The 14,908-nt window shown below is 40.0% G+C and overlaps 1 protein-coding gene across 1 annotated transcript in view; it reads right to left on the reverse strand.

Annotated features, from left to right (window-relative positions):
* LOC121515900 (A disintegrin and metalloproteinase with thrombospondin motifs 2-like) overlaps positions 1-14,908 on the reverse strand; it is a 191,803-nt gene that overhangs the window by 35,903 nt on the left and 140,992 nt on the right. Inside the window, exon 4 of the mRNA XM_041796840.1 lies at positions 11,174-11,379. Within this exon, the coding sequence (XP_041652774.1) occupies positions 11,174-11,379 (206 nt within the window). The remainder of the gene's footprint in view (positions 1-11,173; positions 11,380-14,908) is intronic.

The raw sequence follows: 14,908 nt of genomic DNA on the forward strand, positions 1-14,908 counted from the left end.
TGACTATTCATAGCAGTGCCTCTATAGATCGGGTTTGGGCTACAGATGCATGTAATAGTAACCTTGAGGAGATTACCTTGTATTTATTCTGAGATCAGAGCTCATGTAATAAACATGAAAATCAGATCAGACTAATTACCACAGTCAGCATCACATTTCATTTTTTTTACACACGGGAACAGTTCTGGTGTATCGGCTAAAACAGTAACCCTGTAAACAGCTGAATGTGTAGGTATTACAGCAGGTGTTGAAACGTAAAGTGTCTTCATTGATGCTTCTTTTGGTTTATTTCCCATTATACTGACACATTATACTAATCAGATATATACCTGAACAAATAGAAATGGAGCCATGGACACACTTGGCTGAAAGTCACCAGTTTACAAGGTCATTTGTTGAACTAACACGCTGATCTTCTTTCCATTAGTTGTACAGGTTACAACACTGCTCTGATAGCACATTTCCGTAGCTTGAGTATCAGCCAAATGATTAGCAACGATATGGCTTTCAGAGGTGAATGACGGCCAAAATCTTCCCCAAGTGTAGGAAATGTCCGTCTAAACTACAAAGCCAGGCCTCTACCAAGTAGTACCAACTACAACCTGAGCCAGCTACTTCACTTATGTTTGTAATCCTGAAGAGGTATTCCCTCCATTACTGAAGGTATGGCAAAAGGCATGTGGTTATGAATTGGCCCTATGTTTTGCCACACCATGTTTGCCAATTTCATACCACAAATGGTCCAACAGGACATGGTCAATACTATTATCTTGGCCAAGTGCTTCAATGGCAGAAGTCTAAAGAGACATTCCTTACAATTTTGAAGGTATGGCAAACCATATATGGTTACGATTTGGCCCTCATATGGTTTGCCATGCTGCATCACAGGCAAAGGGTCCATGGCCTGGCACAACGCTGCATGGCACCGCAGTATGGACTTCTTTAAAGTCAAACTGTCAAACTTGCACTGCTGGCTGTACTGTGATCCATGACAACATCAATTTAAAAACACTTAAAATCTTTCTGGGTATAGATCAGTGCTAAAAATAATGTATATTAATAATGACAGATGCAACTTATTTTTACCCCTTTTCATGTTAAAAAGATAAAGTTCATTGGTCCTTGTTTGTTATTTAAGGCGCTCAAGTATTAGGATGGAGCAGATGGAACTGTGCATTGTTGCGCTACGTGGAAATCATCATTTAAGGTCAATCTTTACTTGTTCTAAAGCACACTGAAGATTACTTAACATTCCCAGATCCTACATGATAATAGATGATAATTATTTCTCATACTACCTCTGGGAGGAGAGGAGGGGAGAGAGAGGAAAAGAGAGGTTTTCCAAAGAAAACCTTTGTTTGCCCCTCTGTCTTGAAGTAGCTGTTAGAGAACAATGCTTCCACTGTAAATCACTTCCAGTGCTCCTGTAAATGTTGCCTTATAAACATTTTTTGAATTGACGCATTATGATAAAGGATTAACTGAAGCACTTGTAGAGGTGTGCATTCTGCTCACCACGCTTGTGCATGCATGTCAACACGTGCCTGAATGATGTGTTTTTTTCACAGCTGACAGTAATAATGTATACTCTGGTAAAATTTGAAGAGGGAATGATGGTACTAAAAAATGAATACCGCCCAATCATAAATCAAAGCAAGTTTCACTGGCAAGTTTGTCATGCAATGACAATAACACATTTTATAGATGTGGAAACATTTGGACTTGGTCTGTCAACAAGTTGCCAAAATTTTCACAATTGATACCCCTGCTGCTGCGTTGAGTCTGTCACATTCCCTATGCCTTGACTGATCTGATTTATTTGTATGTCAGGACTGTCAATTTTTGAAACAGTGCACAGCTAACATGTTGAACACGTGGAGGATGCATAGCTGTGACAGAAAGAAGTAGTTATCAGTCTCTTTAAAGTTAAAGCAGCTAAAATATTTCATTTCAGGTCAGAGACAAACAGTCATCATGCTGTACTTAAAAAAAAATGAAACAAAGCCTGCGAGTCATTTAGCCTTCCACCCTCAAAGGAAATCGGCACTATATTAATGCTATGATTATTTTCCTTGGTATAACACTATTTCCTCTGTCTGTTTAAATAACTCGGCTGTATCTACAGGCATCTGGCTCCACTTCCTGTTGACATCATGCCCCAATGGACCCTGGGATCTGGAGTCCAGCTGTAACCAGAGGGTCTCTGCCTGTCTCTGCCTCATGCTGCTGCTGCTCTATCCTTGGTAAACTATTTCAGTTATTCACTCTAAAAGATGAGTATAAAGATTAAAGAAAAGAAAATGTTATAATGATGATGAAGTTAAATTATAAATTATTAATAATAATCAATCCAGGCGCAGTGCAGGATTAAAACCTTGGATAGACCCGCCAGTTCTGGATGGATCTGTTGATTTAAAGCTTGAACTGTCCCCCTTTCTTATAGAAAAGTCCCATAGCCTACTATTTGAAAAATTGCTGGAGATTTTGAATCATTTAACCTATGACAGAGACAGCGCTCTTATGTGACATCTAAAGAATCAGTAGGCAAATTGGTGCAAGCAAAGTAGGTAGTTTTGTAGCCTATATATTTCATTTTTCTGCTAAGCTAAAGGCATAAATAAATTCTCAGATGACCATCCTCTGACTTCTATGTTAGAAAATTCTTCCTTTCTGATGATTAAGATGACTAGAAGAAGAGGTGGTTTTAAAACTTTAGGACATTTTCTGACTTTAACCTGCTACACTTAAATTCCTCTCCTTCACATGCGAGTCTCTCTGTCCCTAATGGATCCCCTGATGATCTGAGACATGTGTGCGCATGAGCGCACCCGTGCTAGTTTTACAAGCATATATCCTGGTATGTTTAGTTATGACTTCACACCTGAAATCATAAATCTGCAGGTTTTAAAAGGAAACTGTATTTTAGGTTTAAATGGCATTTATGTTTATATCATATAAAGTATAAACAAGCAAAGCATATCATTTTCAAAACTTTAAAGTGGGCCAATTGACAAGTGGGTGGACACAGGCCCATAAGTCCCACCCATAACACTGCAGCTGAATGAAAGAATGATAGTGATGTCAAGGCTCAAATTAGTAGCTTTAAATCCCTATAGATGTTTTGAGGTAAAATGTTAAAATCTACTATAAATAAATTTAAATTAATAATAATAGAATAAATAAGTAAATAAATAGTAATAAATCTATCAAAAATAGATAAATGGATTGAAATAATTTCAACTTTATTGATGTTAAATGTTAGAAGACCAAACAATGACATGAGAGCAGAGAAGTAGCCCTAGTATTCCTTAACCTGAGTCATGATATTCAAGCTCTAAAATCCCTATCAACCTACTAAATATGATCATACACCTCTTGATGGCTCAGTGCAAGGTGATCAGGTTTATCTGTATTTATCAGATCATTAAAAGATAACTGGGAACAGTATTAGTGATGTGATCATGATAAAGGAGTATAACTCCCAAAGAAATTGAATCGTGAAGGATGCAAGCTGAATGAGATGGTGCTTTACTAATCGTTGGCAAAAGTTAAAAGTAAATTATCATGAAAGATGGGTAGAATACAGAAGAATGAGGTCTCACTAGATTCAGGTTAAAGAGAAAAGCAAGGACCTTTACAGAGTACAATTGGGTTAATTGTGAGTCTGCTGTTTAAAAACACTAAAACTGCGTAGTGTGCTGACAAAACTAACTAAAATAATCTGGTCTAATCTGTTTGAATTAAGGAGACCTGTCTTAGTTGATGGCCGCAGCTCAGACATGCCGCTCAGGTTAAATGACTTGGCCATTAAGTGGCATCAATGCATCCAACACTTGGTCACTTTATGTGCTGTACAGGGCTCTACAAATAAAAGTTGATTGATTGATTGATTGATTGAAAAGAATCTGAATCCTTCAGTTTACAGACTCTAGATCCAAAGTTGTCAAATGATGCTAATAGTATGCCTTGCTAGCATCTTTTGCTCTTTAACAGTAGATTTCTAAGTTACTGCTTATCACAGTTTACTATGCATGGTATCAAGCAATGCTGGCAGATCCAGCTTAAAATAAAATGTGTCACTGCAGCCCTGAGTTTCTCAAAATTTTAATCTTGAGTGTAACTCAACTTTTGAGTCAAGTGTTATGAAACAATTACAGAGTACTAAGCTATGGTCGCTATTATTATACTCCTATTTAAGGTTAGCAGCAGTCGCATGTAATTGTTTTTGGAGGGGCTTATAAGTATAGTGCTTTTTAAAATTCCTATTCTTTAAAGGATCTTGCCTTTCATTATTCAGTCCCAAAGAAAAGGAGTCACATTTTCTAAAACATACAGTTTGACAAATTTTGATGGGGTACTCAGCTTGTCATTGTAAACACTAAAGCACTTTCTTTTTCTTCCATGATAAAATATGGCATCCTGGCTTGCTGCCCCGTGGGTCTGCTCCCTCCTGTGGTTGAAAAATGATGAGCTGCTGGCACTCAAGCTACGTTATCTGCCTGAGCTATGGATTCTCCCAGAGTACCTCTTGGAGCTACTCCATTCTGCACATCGAAGGCACCAAAACGCCAGGACAAAGATCTGACCCATCAAAGACTTGAATCAAATGCAACCTTTCCATGTCTGAAGAGCTGCATCTGCTCTGCCTTCCTCTGTCAATGCATATCAGGTGGTTTGCTGGGTTAAGAATAGCACAGCGTCTTTATCAACTGAAATGCTGCTGGATGCGTAACTTCACTAGATGGTATATTCATCTAGCTGTAATGGTGCACAAGGAGAATGACCTGAAGGTGAGGCACGCCCAGGTCTATCACATAGCAGTCACTAGGTAGCATATTCCCCAAGTTGCTACGGCACCCTTGGGAATGACCTGAAGGTGAGGCACGCCCAGATCCATCACAAAATATTCAGATTTTGCCGTTGGGCTCCGTATATTTATCTTTGGGGGGTTAAAGCTGTTATATTATCACTCTTCAAATTCTGTATGTAAAATCTGTGAGGAGTGATTAAGTTGGAGCCTGCCGCCAAACATAATATGTTGCATAATAAACGGTTAAACAAACTTCTATGTGAGATTACTGGCTGAACTAAAAATGACTGCCAAAGAGGATGCAGACAGTAGTTTTGGTGTAAAAGTTTCACACTTTAATAAGAAAAATGTATGGCTTAACATTAGAATTTTTACTGTATTACATGGGTTTTAGTAACATATTAGAAAATAATTTAACCAAGTTCGAGCTCACTTCTAGAAGAAGTTTTGCTCTTGTCCTTGGCATGTCCTCTTTAAAAATAGCACTCCTCAACAGAGATTTAGAACTCATCTTTCATAAAGGTCAAAAAAATTCTCCTGTGCATTACCCTTAAATAAAAATCTGTTTCCTTAAAAAATATTCATCCTCTTTACCCATGAACATGTTTGCAAAAAAACTTTGGCTTCTTTATTTACCCTCATTCTTTATCCTCAACACAGAGCCTTTGTGTATCTGTTTGTGTTTATATTTGCATGCCATTAAAGACCAATGACGCAAAGTTAAACTGGAACTAAACTACAGTCTAGTTGATCCACCTGTTTTCTTATATCAATGCACATGGACAAAAATAAAGTGAGGGGATGGGAGATAAACACATGGGAAATGAGTGGGAAGAAGAGTTGCCAACACAAACATTAAAGTCCACACACATATACATACACACACGCCCACACTTTGACACTCATGTTGAACTTCGCAGACGGGATTTAGAGGTTTTCTGAGGGAGGGCTTTGAAGTCCTGCAGACAGCGGTACCACCCCCTTTATTCCTCCAGTTACACAAACACAGGCACAAATACATAGGAGCAAATTTAAGTTTACTGGCTTTCTTCAGTGGTCATTCAAACAGATGTACAGATATGTACAGGCAAGAAGCAGAGGAAGAGTACATGTGTCTTTACAAAAGTGAAACCTTTAGAAACAGTGCAACAACAGTTGTTTCAGAGAATAACCATTTTCTTCTTGAATACAGTCACTCTGTAGGTGGCTGCACAACAGAGAAAACAGCTGGTGCAACCAAAGACAAAGGATCAGTTCACATTTACAAGCAGTTATGAAAAAAAACATTTGTTGTGTAAGTCTTTCGAAAGCTATACCTTTAAAATACATCTGAACACATCAGTACGTTAGTGAGAAAATATTGTGTTTTATATTGGAATGATGTAACAAAGTTAAGTTTGGCTTAGTTGGCAGCCTACCAGAAATTTTGGTCAAGGAATGTACTTTTATGGAACTGAAGTGGTCACATGGGGTGCCTCCCTGGATTGGGCGTCAAGTGTATAAATGACTGTCAATGTGTGCATTCTTTATCTTTGGCCTGTGCATTTGTCAATGACCGCAGCTGCTACAAAGTAAATTAAGAGAGAATCCTAGCCTTCTTGTCTCTGTGAAGTTTCTGAATCTTCCTCTCGTGCCAATACATTTATTTCCACATAACACAGTACAACTGCGATCTTACTAAGTGGAATATCTAAGCCTCAGAAGTAGGGTTAAAGGTCGCTTCTGCATGTATTTTCTTTGACAGGACGAGAAATTTTGTGCACACTACACAGTTTAATGCTGAGCTTTGACTCAGAAGTATATGACCTCAAATGCGAGCGTGGCAGAAGTCACAGTCATATGATTTTGGCTTTCACCATAAGCTAGAAGGATACTGAGCACTGCATCTGTGCCAAAAGTGAGGTCCAGAGTAGACATTGGTGAGCAGAGATGTAAAGTTTATCCTTGTTTTTAATGGTGACATACAACTGGTAAGCTGCTGCTAACTTAAATACAAGGTCAACTAGAAAAAGATCCAAGAGTGACTAGCTGAAAGAGGAATATTTCCACTTAATGAAGCCTAGACTTAGTTCATTCAGGACACAGTAGTCATATGCCCAGCCGTGATCAGCTGATGGCCAGCTGTTCACAATTATCGCCACCCAGCTCCTACAACCAATCACAGCTCTTTCTCTAAACACAGCAGAGCCATTTAAATATGACATACTTTTCATTTAGCCCTGCTTGCATTAATGCTGATGCACCACACTGCTGCTGCTGGCAAATCTTAACCTCCAACACCCCAGCCTCCTCCTTTATTGCAAAGAACTTGTTGCACCCTTATACTGAGATTCATGCTACTATGTATTAATTGCTTCTGAACTAATTTTGTTGTATTTAGTACGCATTGTCATTAATGTATCCATCCATATAAGGGTTGTCTCTATGTGGTCCTGGAAAGTCAAAGCATGCTGCTTGACCAACCCAGGGAGCATCTTTTGAGCAGAGCCTTCTTCAGCAAGTAAAACAGTATGTCCATTTTGCAATAAAATGGCAAAATGTGTGATGAGAGTGTTCCTGACTGAACTGTCGTAGAGTCGGACAAACCTCTATCAATATATTGGTCCTCCCATGGTGGTTTATGGGACAAGGACAAGAGTCCAATGAAATGGCTTTATCAAGCTGTAGCTTTATTCAACTGTGCATGCAATCATAGTGTGTTTACAGGAGAAAATATAAACACATAAAAGCCTATTGGTCAAATATAGTATTCTCAGCCACATAGTAAGGAGACAAATTCTGTAGAGGATGAAAGAAGAGCATGAAAGATAGGAAAACAAGGATGGCAAAGGAGAGGTGAAATCATGACAGTGACTCAGATGCTATTAGGGGGCACCTGTGGCAAATATAAGTTCTCAGGTTGCTCACCTTACTCTTGATTTGACCCGTTCATCTTCCTGTGAAACTGTTTATCACTCACATTTCACATAGAAAGTCACGGATGTGTTGCCATTAGCTTCCTAAGTCATGGAGGAGCAACAATGCAAGGGGGCTTAGAGTGTCGAGCTGCTGAGAGACTCGGAGAGCGGGAGAAAGATAGAGAGGGTAAGAAATGAAACAGGGAAAGAGAGGGGGAGAGAAGGGGGAGGGCACACCCATCCTGAAGTGAGCAAAGCAAACTTTCAAGAAGAAAGTCGCCCAGATGCCACGCGTGGGAGGCATCCCTTATTTATTTATTTCTGTTTATCTGGCTGTCAGTAATTTATTCCGAATGCGCTGTTTAAAATACTCAGTCTCCCTCTGTCTCTCCTTCGCTTCCCCACAGATTAGAGGGGGGCTGCGACAGAGCTGCCAATTCCCCTCTCCTGTATTGTCGAACAAATATCTAAAAGGGGAGGCTGAGAGAGCACGGTGGCTCTTGTTCTTTCTCGAGCGCTGAGCTGAGACAAAGAGGTGTGGTAGGATTTGTTGGTGTATGCGTGCACCTGCTTAACAGTGGGAGATTGGTTCCTTGCGCAGTGGGTCGCAGTGCAAGCAAAAGCAAACAGGAGCACGCACACAAAGATGTGCACGCATAGGAACGTGTGCAAAAAGCACTCTCACCGCAGGTTTAATTTGCAGAGATTAAAGTCTGTAGTGTGTTTATTGTCACATCAACACCCGAGTGCATGAGCACACACTCAGGGACACACAAACATATACACACACACGTAAAAACAACTGGGAGTTTGAGAGCTTGGCTAAGTGTTGTGGCCTGAAGCAAACTGCCTGCTGTTACTGCTTCTCTCTTTCTCTCCTGCTCTGCACACAAACACACTGACGATGAATGATGACATGACACAAAGCCTGATGAAATGATACGTAGGAGCTCCTTCAGAGGACAGGCCTCACCTAACACACACACACATACTCCAACGAATGAAATCTCATCATATTCAGATAGAGAAGAAAGGATTACCCGCGGCTGATTGCTGGATGAGAACATGTAGGAAGAGAATTGGATCCTCATTCAGGGAGTGTGAGTGTGTTTTACTTTCTTTGACCTCTCTTAGACTTGACAATCTTACTCAAATCATTTCCCAAGTGATGATTTTTGTTTGTTAAACAAAGCTTTTAATCAAGATCTGTGTTCATGCAGTTTTGTACTGTTTGAGTAATGTGCTACATGCAGTGTTGGTTCTAACAGGTATGAAGTAACGCGTTACTGTAATCAGTAGTGTTGTTAGAAATTATCAATACACTAAAATACAGTAAAACACTTCATCGATATTTCAAAATGCTATAGGCCCATAAATATTTTATTAATTTTTAATTTACTTCGCTTGTGTGGCAGTTTTGTGATGTAATTTGACTGTTAGCAGGCATTTGACTCTCCCCTCTTCTCCTCTGTTAAAAGGAAAAGGAATGCTGCATGATCAGATATGGTTGCCTTATTGAATAGATATTTGTATTTCTCATATTTACATTGAACTAAAAAACTCATTAGACATCTGCATTTTGAGTAATTTGAGTTTATAAACTCACCAGGAGGCTGCCATGTTTTGGTCCGCACTGGCACTGTGACGTCACTTAGCCAGAGTGCTCCTCACCATTCATATGCAGTAACTGCTGTGTCGGACTGGCAGGTAAAGATAAACACAGTTTGAAAACTCTTCTGATTTGTGCTTAAAAGCCCACTTTAGGATTTCTTTGGAGAAACTCCCCTCATCTGCACATAATGCTTTTTTTCAAGCTACCAGCATGCTTCCACTATACACTGAATCAAGTCACTTGTAGGGAGGTTTACTGAAGTCAAACTTAGGAGGAATGACAGAGCTTTGACAGCAGGGAGACAAAGCCATCACGCAGCAAACTCCTGCCTGGTATGAAAGCTGTTATGGCAGCAACAGCTGCAAGCAGAAAAATATACTGCCAGACCGAAAAAATGGTAACTGCATGGGGAACTACAAGGAGTGCTCTGGCTAAGATGAACAAGATAAACTTGTCTGATCATGCAGCGTTCCTTTTAAGACAAGATCTGGTCTCTCGTGCCTACCCAGCAGACCAGCTTCTGCCGCATTGGATGGACTTATAGATGGACTTATTTGGGCTTCCAAAACAATAAATACAGTACAATTCTAAACAGGAGTTAAGTCATTCTATTGTGTTATATTCTATATTTGTTGACTGAAAATTTCAAAGTATTACAATGTAATGAACTTTCTTTGAGAGCCATTATTGTAAGTAAAATACTAAAAGGCTCCCTCGTCTTCATGTATGCTCTTACTGGAGACTTGACTTTTCCCAGTGCATTCAGTATCTTTGAGATTAAACTAGAGAACTTTTTGGACATTATTTGTCATTGTTTTTGGTTGTTGCCAAAAAATGCATAAAGAAAGCCTTTCTGTCCACTCATGTGTTGATGAGTGTATTTAAATCTTGACCAATATTCCTGTATGGTACATTTAGGACAGATAAAAATGGTGCAATTAACTTGCAATTAATCGCAAGTTAACAATGAAAGTTGTGAGATTAATTGCCACTACAAGTTTTTATCTCTTGAAAGTCCTAACACATATATATATATATATATATGTGTGTGTGTGTGTATATATATATATATATATATATATATATATATATATATATATATCAGCACCCCTGTACCATGATCTGTATCATATTGCCAGATTCTTGCCAATACTATTTAATCTCTACAGGCATAACTGTAAATCCTCAGATTACCTGCAAAATGGGAGAATGAAAAAAAAAAATCTAACTTCTCCACTTAAGCAACAATCGCTGAGTCACATAAATGGCACATTAGCTAAAAAAAGGACATCTTTAGATGCCTGGAGATATGTGCACGTCTTTGAACTTGTTGCTAAATAGGACAAAAATTTGATGGTAAAGTGTGCCTAGAAACAACTCTCCACCACCAGAAAACCGCATCAAATCTTTGATGTTCAACAACAGCAACACAACCACAAAAGCTGAGATAAACAGGCTTGTGGCCGCATATATGGTGGAGGACATGTTCCTCACAATGGCCTTGTTCTTGACATATTTTTCTGTGATGTACTGTTTTGGTATGATTATCACAACCTTGCTGTCATCATTTTTTTTTTGCACCATAGAGCAGAAAAGAGATCTTCTGAATGCCCTCCTTCTTAGAACAAGTGTTTTTTGCTAATGTGGGAGTAGTAAGGTTTACCACTGTGTTTGTAATTGACAGTTCTCAGGTGACAAGGAATAATCAAAAGTAATACAACTAGTTACTTTTTGCTGTGTGTAACAAAGTTATGTAATGTAATACTTTTTAAAGAAAGTAATTAGTCATATGTAATGAATTACTTTTTGTGTAACTACTCAACATTGGTTACAGTGTAAGCAGCCAACACTTACTATGTTCATGAGTGTGAGCAGGTACTTCTGGACGTGTTCCTTTCCATGAAACTGGACCACAGAGTCGTCAACGCCCAGCAGTACCTCGATGTTGTATGCTCTGTCCAGGCTCTGTCTGCGCATCCGCCCTGCACGGGTGTGGTTTATGCTCTGCTCCACACCTCGGTACAAGGACTCAAGGTCCATCAGACCCCCCAAATCAGCACCTGAAGATAGAAGAGCACATCATGAACATCTGCAATGACAGGGATCACAGAGAACCTTCTTCTCACAGAGGGGATTTACAGAAGCATAAGCATGCAATTGTGATTTGGTGCAGCTAGCCAGAAGCTTGGACAAGGACCAAAGTCATCAGAATCATTAATTTAAAAAAATATGTCCTGCTACTCATCTGTTGCCAAGGCTGGACCAGGACAATATACATACTCAAACAAAATATTTAGGAAGTGAATGTCTAATAAAGGCCAAAGTTCAATATCCATCCTCATCTGTATCTTTAAATGTTACCTAATATCTAAATTTAATAAACAGTCAAAATAGGGGTTTATGTACATTCTGTTAAATCACTTTTCCAAATTAGCAACACCAGGGTGTGTCTCAGCGTGTCCGCCTCCCTCTGTGGAGTTACATACTTCTGAACAGTTCTGTTTAAGGAAGTTATAACATATATGTGTACTTATCTATGTCAGCTTGTCTGTCTGCTGCTCTTGGAGACACCAGTTGACAAAATCGAGCATGTGCGTTCATTGTAACCATCCATGACGGTGTGGCTATCCTACACAGATCCTGTCCTAATCAACAAAACATTTCTACTCCCATCTGAATAAAGGCAGCAGATGGTGCTTGCTAAACACATGGATTAAGACAGTTTCCTCATACAAGGGCTGCCCACCCTGCTCTTTTCCTGGCTAACTAAATGCTGGATAAAGAGCAAATTATACACAAACCCAAATTTGGGGTTATTATGTTGGAAAGCGACAGACTAGAGTAGCCCAGATCACTAATCAGATCTGTTTTAGCTTTCACTATTATGTCAGACAAATTGTTTTTATGTTATTTTCTGGAGACCAGACTCCTTAATAACTGTATTAAGCGTAAACATTTTCTTGGCAAAGAGTGGGAGTCAGTGAGGATACAGAAGATAAATCATCCTTTCTCCAGAGCCAAGGCCATACTTCCCCCATTCCTTGTCTCCTTCATCTTACCCCCCCTTCTCTCTCTCTCTATCGCTGTCTCATCCTCCTAGTGTGTGGACAAAGAAATGCCATGCTTGTTTGGGAGCCTTGAAGGGCCAAGTCATGTGGTCTCAGAAGATTCAACAAAGTGCTACACTCCCTGATTCGATCCAAGGCCTCCAACAGTCGAGGATGACACACAACACAGCTGAAGGAATGGTGTGAGCAAGTGGCGTTCGTGTGTGAGGGCACACATTTTCAAAATTGGGCTATAAATCACTGTTGTAGTAGGAGCTTTAATTTAGTTGCAGGGCTGACTTAGTGAAATGGATCTGCTGTTTCTTGACTGTGGAGATTCATTTGGAGGTGTGCAGTGGTGAGTTCAATCAATGCGTGGCAGGACGGGACATTTAGAGCATCCGTGTTTGACAAATACTGTAAAAACAAGCGGTAAGATGGAAGGTATAGTGAAAACAAGGGGAGGGAGGAAGGAAGGAAGATCTGCCACCTTGTCTCCCAATCAGCAAGGGGCATCCTGCTTTCCCACTCCCTCTTATGCAACGTTTCCAAGGCAACGGGCTCATGGGTAAAACAACGACCACGTGGCTAATATTGGCTCCAGAGTCGCGAGCAGAATGAATGTGGAAGTCTGAATATGATCCCATATCTGCCCACATCCCAGTGACTGACAGAGTACCCACACAGACATGAAGGGAGAGGAATGGGAGGAGTGCAGGGGCAAAGATGGAGAATGATTTTCAGGAAGATTTTTGCAGTCACACTTTTGCTCACACATACACTGAACATTTGTCTCCTTGTTAAAGAAAGCTGGATTTCAAGTGCTGTACTTCACAACAGCCCTTGCCTCTTCCTCGTTTGAGCTGCTCACATTTAATGAGCCTGATGTCATAACCACACCATCTGCTTTTAAACACAGGTCCAGATATTTTTACCTCTTTTGCTTATGTAATGTGCAGACAAAACACAGAACAAACACTATTGTGTTCTCACTTTTTAACTCTGCGACTTTGCAAAATTGCAGCACCTTGAAAACAGCCAATGAGACAATGTGGGGACATTGCATAACATGGGGCCACAGCTGTATGGTAAGTGCGAGGAATAACTCGAAGCCTCATTGGAGAAGTAGAAAACAAGAAGTGAGTTCACTTCTTCTTACCTAATGATTTCAATCTTATTGCACCTCTATCCTTAGTTACACTTCAGTTGGACAGTATTTTTTCCCGCTTCAGCTGTTTTAGTGCAACTTTTTTCAGACAAACTGTGATTGAGGAAGGCGATGAGGAAGGTGAGAGGCAGAGTGGAGGGGTGTGATGGATGAGAGAGAGAGAAGCAGAGACCAGCAGGACCTTGGGTGTTGTGAGTTCAGCTTCAAGCTACAGCAGTGATGGAGGATATCGCTCTCTAAGAGCAGCCTGCTGACATGTAGAGCTTGTGTCACTGCAGATGAAGCATCAGGATGCTCTGTCTTGTCTCTCACAATTAAATATATTAACCTCTTAAAGTCCTTGGAAAGTGATTTAAAAAATCTGTAATTTAGGTTTGTTGTATGACAGGCCACTGTGTTATGAACCACCAGGCCAAATTTCAGCCATGAAAAACTTCTCCAAGTTTATAAAATTAAACTTCAAAATCAAGGAAAAATGAGGTCTGGTGGTGTGGCCGTGTCAGTTGAATGAGCTGAAGCCACACCCACTCACAAGAAATATGAAAAATGCTTCTGATCTGAGCCCAGCTGTATGGCTCCGTGCCAGAGCAGAGAGACAGAGTTTGGGATTAAATTTACTGTTTTCCAGCACAAATCTCTATTATGATACTTTTAATGACTCATAGGCCACCGTGGCAGACAGATTTGGGAAATTTATCTCACAATGAACAAGACCACAGCATGTAGCTGGCTGTTAATTCCTCATCAAGACTGGTTATATCATGGTCTGCTACATTTGCCCTGTCCAAATGAACCCAACCAAGGAAAGAGGTGATCAACTTTCTTGCAGTCTAAATCAAAAATTCAGTCACACGTAGATCTCAGGGGTTTCACATGTTTACAGAAAACTTATTCCAACATATCTAGTGTGTTAAGATGCAACGTTTGGATTTCACTCTAGAGGTACTTTGTATCAAAGAGTAAAAGCTCAGAACTCAACAATAAGAAACTGGTTATATTGTATCTTGTCCATTCTTACGGCCCAAACCTCCTCACCCCACATTTTACCTGCCTGCATACACACAAACCACACCTTAGCTATCAAAATTTCTTTATATTTCCTGTTTTAAACAATGATTTGTAACCCTCATTGAAATTCACTCACATAAACACCCCTCCTTCTCCAACATCACACAGAGACTCCCCACCCCACACCTTCCTCTCTGCAGCAGTATTCTCATTCAGGTGGGGTATGGATCGCGGCCTTATTAGGAGACAAAGGTTCTTTGTCTTCCAACCTTTGCAAAATGTCAAGAATGTCTGGTTGCCCACCAAAAACAAGGTGGGGAAGAAAGGGGGGGTGAGGGAGTAAGGACAGACTCTGAGCCAAAACAA

The sequence above is a fragment of the Cheilinus undulatus genome, linkage group 10 (genome assembly GCF_018320785.1).
Source record: "Cheilinus undulatus linkage group 10, ASM1832078v1, whole genome shotgun sequence".
NCBI lineage: Eukaryota > Metazoa > Chordata > Actinopteri > Labriformes > Labridae > Cheilinus > Cheilinus undulatus.